Source organism: Anomaloglossus baeobatrachus, chromosome 1 (genome assembly GCF_048569485.1).
Source record: "Anomaloglossus baeobatrachus isolate aAnoBae1 chromosome 1, aAnoBae1.hap1, whole genome shotgun sequence".
NCBI classification, from domain to species: domain Eukaryota; kingdom Metazoa; phylum Chordata; class Amphibia; order Anura; family Aromobatidae; genus Anomaloglossus; species Anomaloglossus baeobatrachus.
Genome location: NC_134353.1, coordinates 718,321,762 through 718,334,928, shown reverse-complemented (window position 1 = coordinate 718,334,928; position 13,167 = coordinate 718,321,762). Strand labels below are relative to the sequence as shown.

The window sequence follows — 13,167 nt, the reverse complement described above, 5'->3', positions numbered from 1 at the left end:
GGTATCATATAGCTGGGTGGACTGAGGGTCTGAATTATCACACTTGCCTGCAAGATTCAGACTGACTTCACTTTAGCATAACCGATCGGACAATCGCAGTTTCAAGTCCCCTTAGGCCCAGTGCCCACGTGGTGCAGTTTTAACGCGTATTTTCAGAAATCTGTAGCAAAATCTGCATGTCCATTGTGAAGCCAGCAAAGTCTATGAGAATTCAGAAGTGCTGTGCCCACGTTGCTTATTTTTCCCTTGCATATTTGGTGCTGAAAAAAAGAAATCTGCAACAAATACGCAAGGGAAAAATACTCAATGTGGGCACAGCACTTCTGAATTCTCAATGACTTTGCTGGCTTCACAATGGACATGCAGATTTTGCTGCAGATTTCTGAAAATGAGTCAAAATCCGCAGCGTGGGCACAGGGTCTTACTTCGATCGTCCTATCGGTAAAGTCAACAAAACGTTTTTAAAGATATGAAGAAAAAAAAAATTGAAATTATCCTCCTTTTGCCCCATTAAAAAAAAAAACAATAAAAATGAAACTTATTTGGTATCTCTGCATTTAGAAATGTCCAATCTAACAAAATAAATTATTCTGATCTAAAAATATATGAGTATATATATCTCAAAATGCCAGAATTGCGTTTTCTTGGCCGCTGCAAATGAGGTGATCGGAACATTATATGTACCCAAAAATGGTATCAGTAAAAAAGTCCGCTCAGGGCGCAAAAAATAAGCCATCACACAGCCCCATATTCCAAAAAAATAAAAATGTTCTGGTTCTCGGAAAATGGCGCCAAAAGCAATACATTTTTTTTCATTTTTATTTAATTTTTTTATTATTTTTTACAAACGTCTGAATTTTTGTCACCACTTAAATAAAAAGCTATATGTGTTTGTAATCTATATACTCATACTAACCTGGGGAATTCTATTGCCAGATCAGTTTTTCCGTATAGTGAACATGGTAAATATAAAAAAACAATTGTGGAATTGCACTTTTTTGGACATTTCACCGCACTTAATATTTTCTCTGACGCCTCATTAGGGGACACAGGACCATGGGTGTTATGCTGCCTATCCATAGGAGGACACCAAGTAGATGCAAAAGACATTAGCTCCTCCTCTGCAGTATATACCCCCTGGCCGGGCCAGGCAACCTCAGTTTTAGCTTAGTGTCTGTAGGAGGCACATCCTTTCAAGATTTTATTTTTTGAGGGCGACGGTTTCTCCTAGGGACCGATCTCCCAATACCATCAATGGGCGGGAACGCGGACAGTCGGCTCCACGTACCCCCTCCTGCGACGCTGGATCCTGGGCTGCTTTTTACTGGACGACGGGTCCCACAGACACCGATTTTCCAGAGCCCAGGGCAGAGGCACAATTCCTCAGCTCCTCTTTGTAGGCTCTGAGTTGATACATTGCACCTGTGTGGCCGGACACAGCAAGCTGACTCTGCTATTCCACTGCCTGGACTGACAAAGGCAAGGAACCTGTGGGAAAAAAAGCGCATAGGGTCTTACCCTGATAAACAGGGGGTATAATGAAGAGTAATCCTACTCACCGATTAGGGTTGTGAAAGGCACAACTCCTGTAACCGCATATATAGATCAACGGCAGCAGTACCCCGATTGGCAGATAACAGAGAGAGATAGTGGAGAGGGGCTTTAGAGAACTGCGCCAGAGATCCCAGATGTAAGCTTGAATCAATGTACTCTTTATTTCGGCATAGGTCTACGCGTTTCAGGGGTCTCAGCCCCCTTCCTCAGGACCAGCAAGCACAAGATACATCAAATCTCTTTGATGTATCTTGTGCTTGCTGGTCCTGAGGAAGGGGGCTGAGACCCCTGAAACGCGTAGACCTATGCCGAAATAAAGAGTACATTGATTCAAGCTTACATCTGGGATCTCTGGCGCGGTTCTCTAAAGCCCCTCTCCACTATCTCTCTCTGTTAACTGCCTGGACTGATGCAGTGTTAAGGTGAGATCCCCCCTGACTGGTTTCCCAGACAAAGGGAGAAAGACGGTGCAGGGAATGGTTCCCAGGACTAGTGAATTTACAGTCTTTATTCCCACCATAGCTGCGTGCTGCCTGGAGGAGGGGAAAGTCCCTTGCTGATTTCAGGGAATTCTGCAGAGATAATCTACCGGTGGCGAGCTGTGTGCTGACTGGAGGGAGGGGGAGAAAAACTGTCACAGAAGCTCCCTTCCCGCCATTTTTTACTACCAACAGTAGGGGGGCACACTGACTTCTTCTTGGCGCTCTTTTAGTGCTAAGCCCTGCCCCCCGCGGGCCACAATAAGCCCCCCCACCCGGAAAGCGCGCAAAGTTCTCCACAGAGCGGGCTTACTCCTTCCTGAAAACGCAGGGCCATCGGCTGATTCTGGTGAGGTACACCGAAGCAAATACAATCCTTGCTTCCCACTGCTTCACTTGTAGCTCTGCATATCATTGCTCCCCCTCCTGGCATACTCCTATTAGGAACATGCAGAACTCTAAGGGTACTAAGAGTGCTAAGGCTCACATATTCTATTATTCAGCCTGCACTGCCTGCCACGCTGAGCTACCACGTAAACACACCTCTTCTCTCTGTGAGTCCTGTGCCCCTATAGTCCCCCAAGACCCCCCCCCCCCCCGCCGCCACCGACGCAACCGTCAGCCCAGAGCTTTAGGGCTCCCAGCCCACTGGAATGGGCACAGTTTCTGTCCCAATCCATGGATAAACTGTCACAGAACCTGGTTCTGGCTATGCAATGGCGTCCTCCACACCCTTCTGGGCCCCTGGACGGAACACAGCCGGAGGATACCCCTATGGAGGGGCCTTCTGAGGTAATCCGGGCCCATGCTTCACCGGTTGCAGGGATCAGAAAAAGAGCACACGGCCGGGTGTCTCCAGCACTCTCTCATGGCCCCCATGTCTCTGCCTCGGGAGCACACAGGGCAGGCTCTCCCACACGCTCCACGGCTTCTGAAGAGCCGGAGGAGGGAGAATGCTGTTTGTACCAGGATGATTCCTTGGTTTCACCCTCCCCAGATGATCAAACTGCAATAGACTCCCTTATAGCAGCAATCAACCAAACTCTGCATGTGGAGGATCCCCCATCCACTACCACTGACCATGCGGTCTCACTTAAGAGGGCAGGGAAACCCCAAAAGGTTTTCTCTGATCACCCAGAGTTTCACGATATCCTCACAAAGCAAAAGGAGAAGCCTGACAGGCGCTTCGGTAACCATAAACTCATGGAATCCCGGTACCCTTTTGCCTCACCTGCCCCTAAGGGCTGGGTCGACCCCCCCTCCGGTCTCCCGCTTTGCCACAAAGACGCTCCTGTCTTTACCCGATGGTTCCTCCATCAAGGACCCGACAGACAGACAGGTAGAACACCTCGCCCGCTCTGCCTTTGAGGCTGCGGGTTCCTCCTTCTTGCCCTCCTTTGCCTCTGTGTGGGTCGCAAAGGCGATCTCGGTCTGGGCAGAAACCCTTAACACTTCGCTTGAGGAATCCCAGTTCCCTCATACCTTCACAGAGGTAACAGCTCAAATTGCCGCTGCGGTGGAGAACCTCATGCAGGCCTCCATTGACGCTGCTACCTGCGCAGCTTTTGCCGCCTCAAATACCATAGCCATCTGTAGAGCTCTCTCGCTCCGACAATGGCGAGCGGACTCTGCCTCCAAGAAGTCTCTCACGGGCCTTCCCCTTTTTCCAGACTGATTGTTTGGCAAACGTCTGGACAAGCTCATTTCTGACGCCACGTGAGGAAAGAGTACCTCCCTCCCCCAGCTGAAGTCCAGGACGACCTTCACCAGACGTCCTCGTTCCACTCCTTTCAGAACTCATTTGGTTGGTCGACATCCTGCTCTGCCCCCGCCACTAGCCGCGGACTACGCAGGGACCGACCTTCTCAGCTCTCCCCGAAACCCACTTCGTCATGGCAGCCTAGACCGAAACAGTCCAGGACTAGGGAGACTTGTCCACGACGTTTTCCCCCCCTCATGACTCCTTCGGCGCCCCGGAAGACACACTCATTGTACGAGGTCGACTGCGGCTCTTTCAACACATCTGGGCTGCCGCCTCAGACGACAAATGGGTGCGAGACCTTGTGTCTTCCGGTTACCACATAGAATTTCGGACCCGACCCCCGAGTCTGTTCTTTCTCTCAAAGCCCCCAAAGACTCGAAAACGACGCAAGGCTTTTTTCTCAGCCAACCACTCGTTCCAAACAGCAGGAGTGATAATACCTGTCCCAGACGACGAGAAGTTCAGGGGTTTTTATTCCAACCTCTTTGTGGTCCCCAAAAAGGATGGGTCAGTTCGACCTATCCTGGACCTCAAACACCTGAACAAACATGTGCACGTATGGAGATTCAGAATGGAGTCCCTAAGGTCCATTATTGCATCCATGGTCGAAGGGGAATTCCTCGCCTCCATAGATATCAAGGACACGTACCTGCACATACCCATTGCCCCACATCACCAAAAGTTCCTCCGCTTCGCAGATCAGGACTCCCATTTTCAATTCGTAGCCCTACCCTTCGGCCTTGCCACCGCACCAAGGGTCTTCACCAAAGTCATGGCGGCCGCCATGAGCGTCCTTCACGCCAGGGGAGTAGTCGTTCTCCCTTACTTGGACGACCTCCTCATCAAGGCTCCCTCCTTCCGCGACTGCTCAACCAGCGTACAGATCACCATGGACACCCTATCCTGCTTAGGGTGGCTACTGAATCTAGACAAATCATCCCCGGTCCCAGCACGATCCATCACCTTCCTGGGCATGTCCCTGGACACCCGTCGGGGCTTGATCCTTCTCCCTCAGGACAAGGCAATCGCTCTTCGACAAGCAGTACGCTGCCTTCTACGTCCTCCGCCTCGCTCCATTCGATTCAGCATGAAGGTGCTCGGCAGGATGGTGGCGGCTATGGAGGCAGTACCCTTTGCTCAACTGCACCTCTGCCTACTGCAGCTAGCCCTTCTAGCTGCTTGGGACAAGAGCCCCTTCTCCCTGGACAAACATCTTCACCTGACGCCTTCAGTCAGGTATGCACTCCGCTGGTGGCTTCGGTCCTCATCCCTATCGAAGGGGAGATCTTTTCTCCCAGTGAACTGGCTAGTCCTGACCACGGACGCCAGCCTCCTAGGCTGGGGAGCAGTGTACCGGCACCACACTGCTCAAGGACGTTGGACGCCCCAGGAGTCTTCCCTACCCATAAACATCCTGGTAATCCGCGCGATCTCCCTCGCGCTCAGGGCGTTCTGCCCTCTGCTAGCGGGTCATCAGATTCGAGTCCAATCGGACAATGCAACAGCTGTAGCCTATATCAATCGGCAGGGGGGCACCTGCAGCAAAGCGGCTTATCTCGAGGCCCACAAGATCCTCAGCTGGGCCGAATCGACGGGGTCAGTGATATCAGCGGTACACATACCGGGGGTAGAGAACTGGGCAGCAGACTTTCTAAGTCGCCAAGGCCTGGTCGCCGGAGAGTGGTCTCTCCACCCAGAAGTGTTCCTACACATCTGCACTCGCTGGGGTACACCAGACGTGGATCTAATGGCCTCAAGGTTGAATGCAAAGGTACCCGCGTTCATAGTCAGGCCACGGGACCCGCAGTCCATCGGCGCGGATGCTCTAGTCTGCTCCTGGCACCATTTCCGCCTGCCTTACATATTTCCACCTCGCTGCCGCGGGTAATCAGGAAGATCAAGGCAGAGGGAGTCCCGGTGATACTGATAGCACCGGACTGGCCCAGGCGCGATGGTACGCCGAATTAGTACAAATGCTCGCAGATGTACCGTGGCGCCTTCCAGACATCCCAGACTGGCTGACCCAAGGTCCCATTTCCCATCAGAACTCCAGAGCCCTGAAGCTGACGGCATGGCCATTGAGACCTGAGTATTAACAAGAGCGTGATTCTCCCCCGCGGTTATCTCCACCATGATCAGCGCCCGAAAGCCTGCTTCATCCCGCATTTACCACCGTACGTGGAAAATCTTCCTTTCATGGTGCAGGGAAACTAACGTCCAGCCTATGCCTCTGGCCATCCCCAGAATTCTCGACTTTCTGCAGTCTGGCTTGCAAGCGGAGTTGGCTCTCAGTTCCCTTGAAGGGCAGGTCTCAGCGCTCTCAATCTTCTACCAATGCCGCCTGGCTCGAAAACCCGCAAGTCAAGACCTTCCTCCAGGGCGTTTCCCATCTAGTTGCCCCGTACAAACGGCCGCTGGACCCATGTGACCTCAATCTCGTTCTGGACGGTCTCCAGAGGTCTCCCTTTGAACCTCTCAAGTTATCCTACCTTGCTCTTCTGTCCTGGAAGGTAACATTCCTGGTGGCAATTACGTCCATCAGACGGGTTTCGGAGCTGGCAGCACTCTCTTGCCACGAGCCTTTTCTGATCTTTCACCAGGACAAGGTGGTTCTGCGCCCCCTTCCGGATTTTCTTCCAAAGGTTCCTACCCAGTTTCATTTGAACGAGGACATTGTTCTGCCTTCCTTTTGTCCACACCCAGTTCATAGGGTGGAAAGGTCTCTGCATTCGTTAGACCTCGTCAGAGCTCTCAGATATTACATATCCAGGACAGCCCCCTTTAGGAAAACGGACTCTTTGTTCGTCATTCTTGAGGGGCCTAAGAAGGGACAGACAGCTTCAAAGGCAACTCTGGCTTGCTGGATTCGCTCTGCGATCCGGGAAGTCTACCGCTTGCAACTCAAGCCCATTCCTAGTGGGCTGCGGGCTCATTCCAGGCGAGCAGTTGGCGCTCCGTGGGCCATTTGGCATCAGGCTTCAGTGGAACAGGTGTGTAAGGCTGCGATCTGGTCTAGCCTACATACTTTTTCAAAGCATTACAGAGTCCATACCCAGGTTTCAGCTGAGGCAAATCTGGGTAGGAAAATTCTGCAAACGGCAGTAGAGCACCTCTCTCAGTAGGCGCTCCAGACTGTCTGGGACTGGTTCCTCGTCCTTGGGTTGTGTTGTCTTTCTTTTATTTTTCCCACCCATGGACTGCTTTAGGACGTCCTGTGTCCCCCAATGAGGTGTCAGAGAAAAACGGATTTTTGTGTACTCACCGTAAAATCGTTTTCTCTTAGCCATCATTGGGGGACATAGCACCCACCCTGTTGCCCTGTTGGGCCTTGGTTCTCTCAGTACCTTATTTGGTTATGACTCTTTTTTTTTTTCTCATGTTCCTCCGTTGAGATTAGTTCTTACTATTTTTTTTCTCCTACTGCTTGTGTACTAAAACTGAGGTTTCCGGGCCCGGCCAGGGGGTGTATACTGCAGAGGAGGAGCTAATATCTTTTGCATCTACTTAGTGTCCTCCTATGGATAGGCAGCATAACACCCATGGTGCTCTGTTCCCCAATGATGGCTAAGAGAAAACTATTTTACGGTGAGTACACAAAAATCCGTTTTTTTCCACATTTTCCAGTACACTATATGGTAAACTAGTGGAATCATTGAAAAGTACAACTCGTCCCACAAAAAAAGAAGCCTTCATCTACTTACATAATCGGCAGTTTCTGTAACCCTACTCCAGCATGCACCACGGCACTATCAGTTGCGCAGGCACAGTGACCTGCACATCACTGCAGCTTCCGGTGAGTCCCCGATGCTGTGCCCATGATGCTCCGGCTTACAGGTCCTCACTGCACGCATGCACACACGCACGCACACACGCGCACACACGCACGCACGCACGCACACACACACCTAGCACATACAGATATAGCGCACATGCATGTATAACCTGAACACACACACACACACACACACACACACACACACACACACTGCTGGATACTCACCTGTCCCCAGGGATGCGGTCCCCGGCAGTGAAGTCTCCAGTGCTGCTCCTGGTTCCAGCTCCTCAGTGGAGTGAATATTCAGTGAGTATAATGAGCGGCAGTCAGAAGCGGGAGGCTGCAGAGCTGAAGACAGCATCGCTGGCTACAGGTAAATATAGAAAATCTGTTGATTTTAAAAGACCCAAGTTTTCTCCGAGGGAGGGGGGGGGCAGAGAGAGAATACACACACATATACACAGACGACACGTACACACAGCGTACAGCCATATACACACACACATACACAGATGACACGTATACACACAGTGTACAGCCATATATACACACACACATACAGACGACACATTCACACAGCGTACAATCAAATATATACACAGACATAACGTACACACAGCATACAGTCATATACACACACGTACACAGACGACATACACACAGTGTACAGTCAAATATACATATGTACAGACGACATACACACAGCGTATAGCCATATACACACACACATGTACACAGATGACATGTACACACAGCGTACAGCCATATACACACACGTACACAGACGACACATACAGCGTACAGCCATACACACACACACACACATGTACACAGACGACACGTACACAGAGCGTACAGACATATATAAACAACATGTACACACAGCGTACAACCATATACACACGTACGCAAACGACACTTACACACACCATACAGCCATATACACACACACACACACACATATATACACAGATGACAGGATCTACAGCTCCCAGCATGTCCATGTTTTATAACTACAGGAGGGAAGTACACCTCCCAGCATGTCCATGTTATATAACTGCAGGAGGGAACTATACCTCCCAGCATATCCATGTTCTATAACTACAGGAGGGAACTTCACCTCCCAGCATGTCCATGTTATATAACTAAAGGAGGGAAGTACACCTCTCAGCATGTCCATGTTATAGAATTACAGGAGGGGAACTACACCTCCCAGCCTGTCCATGTTATAGAATTACCCGAGTCAGCCTGCTATATAGACATATATACAGTTAGGTCCAGAAATATTTGGACAGTGACACAAGTTTTGTTATTTTAGCTGTTTACAAAAACATGTTCAGAAATACAATTATATATATAATATGGGCTGAAAGTGCACACTCTCAGCTGCATTATGAGAGTTTTCACATCCAAATCGGAGAAAGGGTTTAGGAATCATAGCTCTGTAATGCATAGCCTCCTCTTTTTCAAGGGACCAAAAGTAATTGGACAAGGGACTCTAAGGGCTGCAATTAACTCTGAAGGCGTCTCCCTCGTTAACCTGTAATCAATGAAGTAGTTAAAAAGTCTGGGGTTGATTACAGGTGTGTGGTTTTGCATTTGGAAGCTGTTGCTGTGACCAGACAACATGCGGTCTAAGGAACTCTCAATTGAGGTGAAGCAGAACATCCTGAGGCTGAAAAAAAAGAAAAAATCCATCAGAGAGATAGCAGACATGCTTGGAGTAGCAAAATCAACAGTCGGGTACATTCTGAGAAAACAGGAATTGACTGGTGAGCTTGGGAACTCAAAAAGGCCTGGGCGTCCACGGATGACAACAGTGGTGGATGATCGCCGCATACTTTCTTTGGTGAAGAAGAACCCGTTCACAACATCAACTGAAGTCCAGAACACTCTCAGTGAAGTAGGTGTATCTGTCTCTAAGTCAACAGTAAAGAGAAGACTCCATGAAAGTAAATACAAAGGGTTCACATCTAGATGCAAACCATTCATCAATTCCAAAAATAGACAGGCCAGAGTTAAATTTGCTGAAAAACACCTCATGAAGCCAGCTCAGTTCTGGAAAAGTATTCTATGGACAGATGAGACAAAGATCAACCTGTACCAGAATGATGGGAAGAAAAAAGTTTGGAGAAGAAAGGGAACGGCACATGATCCAAGGCACACCACATCCTCTGTAAAACATGGTGGAGGCAACGTGATGGCATGGGCATGCATGGCTTTCAATGGCACTGGGTCACTTGTGTTTATTGATGACATAACAGCAGACAAGAGTAGCCGGATGAATTCTGAAGTGTACCGGGATATACTTTCAGCCCAGATTCAGCCAAATGCCGCAAAGTTGATCGGACAGCGCTTCATAGTACAGATGGACAATGACCCCAAGCATACAGCCAAAGCTACCCAGAAGTTCATGAGTGCAAAAAAGTGGAACATTCTGCAATGGCCAAGTCAATCACCAGATCTTAACCCAATTGAGCATGCATTTCACTTGCTCAAATCCAGACTTAAGACGGAAAGACCGACAAACAAGCAAGACCTGAAGGCTGCGGCTGTAAAGGCCTGGCAAAGCATTAAGAAGGAGGAAACCCAGCGTTTGGTGATGTCCATGGGTTCCAGACTTAAGGCAGTGATTGCCTCCAAAGGATTTGCAACAAAATATTGAAAATAAAAATATTTTGTTTGGGTTTGGTTTATTTGTCCAATTACTTTTGACCTCCTAAAATGTGGAGTGTTTGTAAAGAAATGTGTACAATTCCTACAATTTCTATCAGATATTTTTGTTCAAACCTTCAAATTAAACGTTACAATCTGCACTTGAATTCTGTTGTAGAGGTTTCATTTCAAATCCAATGTGGTGGCATGCAGAGCCCAACTCGCGAAAATTGTGTCACTGTCCAAATATTTCTGGACCTAACTGTAGATCGAGGTGACAAGATCGAGAAGACATTATAGATACAGATATACAGTTTACCCGTACATACATAAATAATATATTTACATCAATATACCTAATACATAGAAATAGAATATATTTCCATTTATTGTCCTGTTAGTTATGTAAAAAGAAGCTTTGCCATTATTTTTGACATGTTAATAAATTGTATCCTCTCACTTCCTTTGTGTGTTTTGGTCCACTATGGGAACGGACAATCACACACACATCAAACTACAGAAAATAATGTACCACCTCCAATTATAGTCACAACAGCTTACAAGAGCTGCACGGTGGCTCAGTGGTTAGCACTGCAGTCTTGCAGCGCTGGGGTCCTGGGTTCAAATCCCACCAAGGACACCATCTGCAAGGAGTTTGTATGTTCTCCCCGTGTTTGCATGGGTTTCCTCTGGGTACTCAGTTTTCCGCCCACACTCCAAAGACATACAGATTGGGGCTCACAATCTAAAGTCCCTATGGGGACAGTGTTCCTGATGTATGTAAAGCACTGCGGAATATGTTAGCGCTATATAAAAATAAAGATTTTATTTTTTTTATTATTTTTTTTTTTCTCAAGAGACCATATAGTGTAAACACACACACAGCACACAGGGGAGATACCACATAGTGAACACAGCTCAAGAAACACAACACCAGATACCAATACACCGCACACACAAGGAAGAGAGTGCACAGGGGTGAAAGAGGTCAAATGACGCAACCCATACAATACACAAATGCAGAGGGATGACATTTAACAGATATATTGCAAAGCGCAAACGGTGTGACACATGTCCATTGCTCCTGTCAGCACCACTAAGCATAGACCTAGCATACCATAGATGTTCATTTCACCGCACTCCCGATGCGAATACATCGGGCCTATTTTTAGTACAGCTATAAAGAAAAGTTATGGCTCTTGGAAGAAAGGGACGAAGAAAACTAAAGTGGGGGGAAAAAAAGCGGAAAATCACAAGGCAGTGAAGAGGTTAAAACAAACTGCAGCCGAGGCAGAACATTCTCTGGGTGTGAACATCCCCTTTAAGTTACCTTTCTGTGCAATGATAGCTTTCTTGTGTGTTAGTTTAAGAATTTCTACATCTGTAGCTGGATATAAGGAGACAAATTTCTTTCTCTCCCAAACACTATTTCGCTTTATGTCGAGCATTATTTTTTGCTTCAGTACTATTTTCTATATTTACAGATTTGTGTTTTTATAGCTTTCAATTTACAGGTTTCAATTTATTTTTATGAATGCTTACTCTTTTTTTTTTTTTACTACAGGTCCAACCACAGACTGTGACTTTGACCCAGGCAACAGCTGCAGGACATCAGCAAGTGCAGGTGATACCCGCTGGTTCTGCTGCAGCCCACGTAGTGCAACAGAAACTCCTTCAGCAGCAAGTAATGGCTGCTGCTTCACCACAGCTGCAGGCTCCTGCCAGTCAAACTTCAGTACCTGGATCTGTTGCTGCTGATGTCCAGAACCAGCAAGCAAAGCTGCAAGTCCGAACCCAAACTGTGAGGATCAAAGCGCCGACCAAACCAAGCTGAATGCCATTGGGCAAGTAATGGATTGTGTAGTTCATGAGCCTTATTTCTTGGAATGCCTTGCTTTGGTATGACTCACAGATGATCCTTTAAAGTTCCCATTTTAAGGACCAGGAAATACTCAGCTTTGAAGAAAAGGACGGACAGATGATAATTTCTACAAGATTGTCCCACTTGAGTTGTCTGCTTAACTGAAAATCCCTTTTACCTCCTGGCTGCACCTTGTGAACATTCACATTTTGCGGGGGGGGGGGGGGTGGGATGGGCTGAGACAGCAAACTAGCATCTATTACTGTATGAACAAATTTTAATCAGTAACCACAATAGCACAACTTATTGTAACATGCATAATTGTAACCTACAACTGTGTATATGAATGTTTTGGGAGTTATGCACACATGACCCAAAAAGTCAGAAAGGGGTGCACTCCCATCTGGGTTTTTTTTTTGTATAGTGGGGGAAAAAGCCATAACTGGAATAACAGGTGTTACATATGTGGCCTTTTGTGGGTGTAAATGCAAAAACAACAAAGAACTAAATGAAAAGTAACAAATTGTGTTTTTGCCCGATTGCATCCCATAGCCTCATTACATAGAGGTTTATAAAAATCAGGTTAAAACATAGAGCTTGAGCATCTTGCCTATTTTTGTACAGACAATAATAAATGTTCTAAATCAGGACTTTCTGAAAATGTATTTCCAATATTAAAACCATATACTTGCTGGATAAAGAAACGGTTTATTGCCCTGGACAGATTTGACAAACAACATAATCCGTTTTTTATTAACTAGCAATCATGAACCCTCTGCTTTTCAGTGCACAATTCCATGTCTACTAATATGTTTAAATGTAATTTATACCAATATTTTCTTAACATGCGTACCAATCTCCAGCTGTGTATTATTTTTTTTCCCTGTACAGAATAAATTTAGTTTTAGTAATAGACTCTATAACTCGGGTCATGAGAAGAACATGACTAGACTTATGGTAGGATGTTTCCACTAAGTGTTTTTTTTTCCTTTTCGTTTTTCCCTTCTCTCCTTTCTTTTATTGATTTGTGTAGCAATGGGCAGCATCCGTTTTATCCAGCACTAATATAACTGCAATTTAG

The 13,167-nt window shown here is 47.2% G+C and overlaps 1 protein-coding gene across 4 annotated transcripts in view; it reads left to right on the top strand.

The window, feature by feature from the left end:
- Positions 1-12,736, top strand: part of LOC142250032 (E1A-binding protein p400-like) — a 407,327-nt gene extending 394,591 nt beyond the window's left edge. For all 4 annotated transcript variants that reach the window (XM_075322102.1, XM_075322107.1, XM_075322113.1 and 1 more), the window contains exon 52: positions 11,790-12,736. In XM_075322102.1, coding sequence (XP_075178217.1) covers positions 11,790-12,059 — 270 coding nt within the window. In that variant the 3' untranslated portion in view covers positions 12,060-12,736. The remainder of the gene's footprint in view (positions 1-11,789) is intronic.
- The last annotated feature ends 431 nt before the right edge of the window (positions 12,737-13,167 follow it).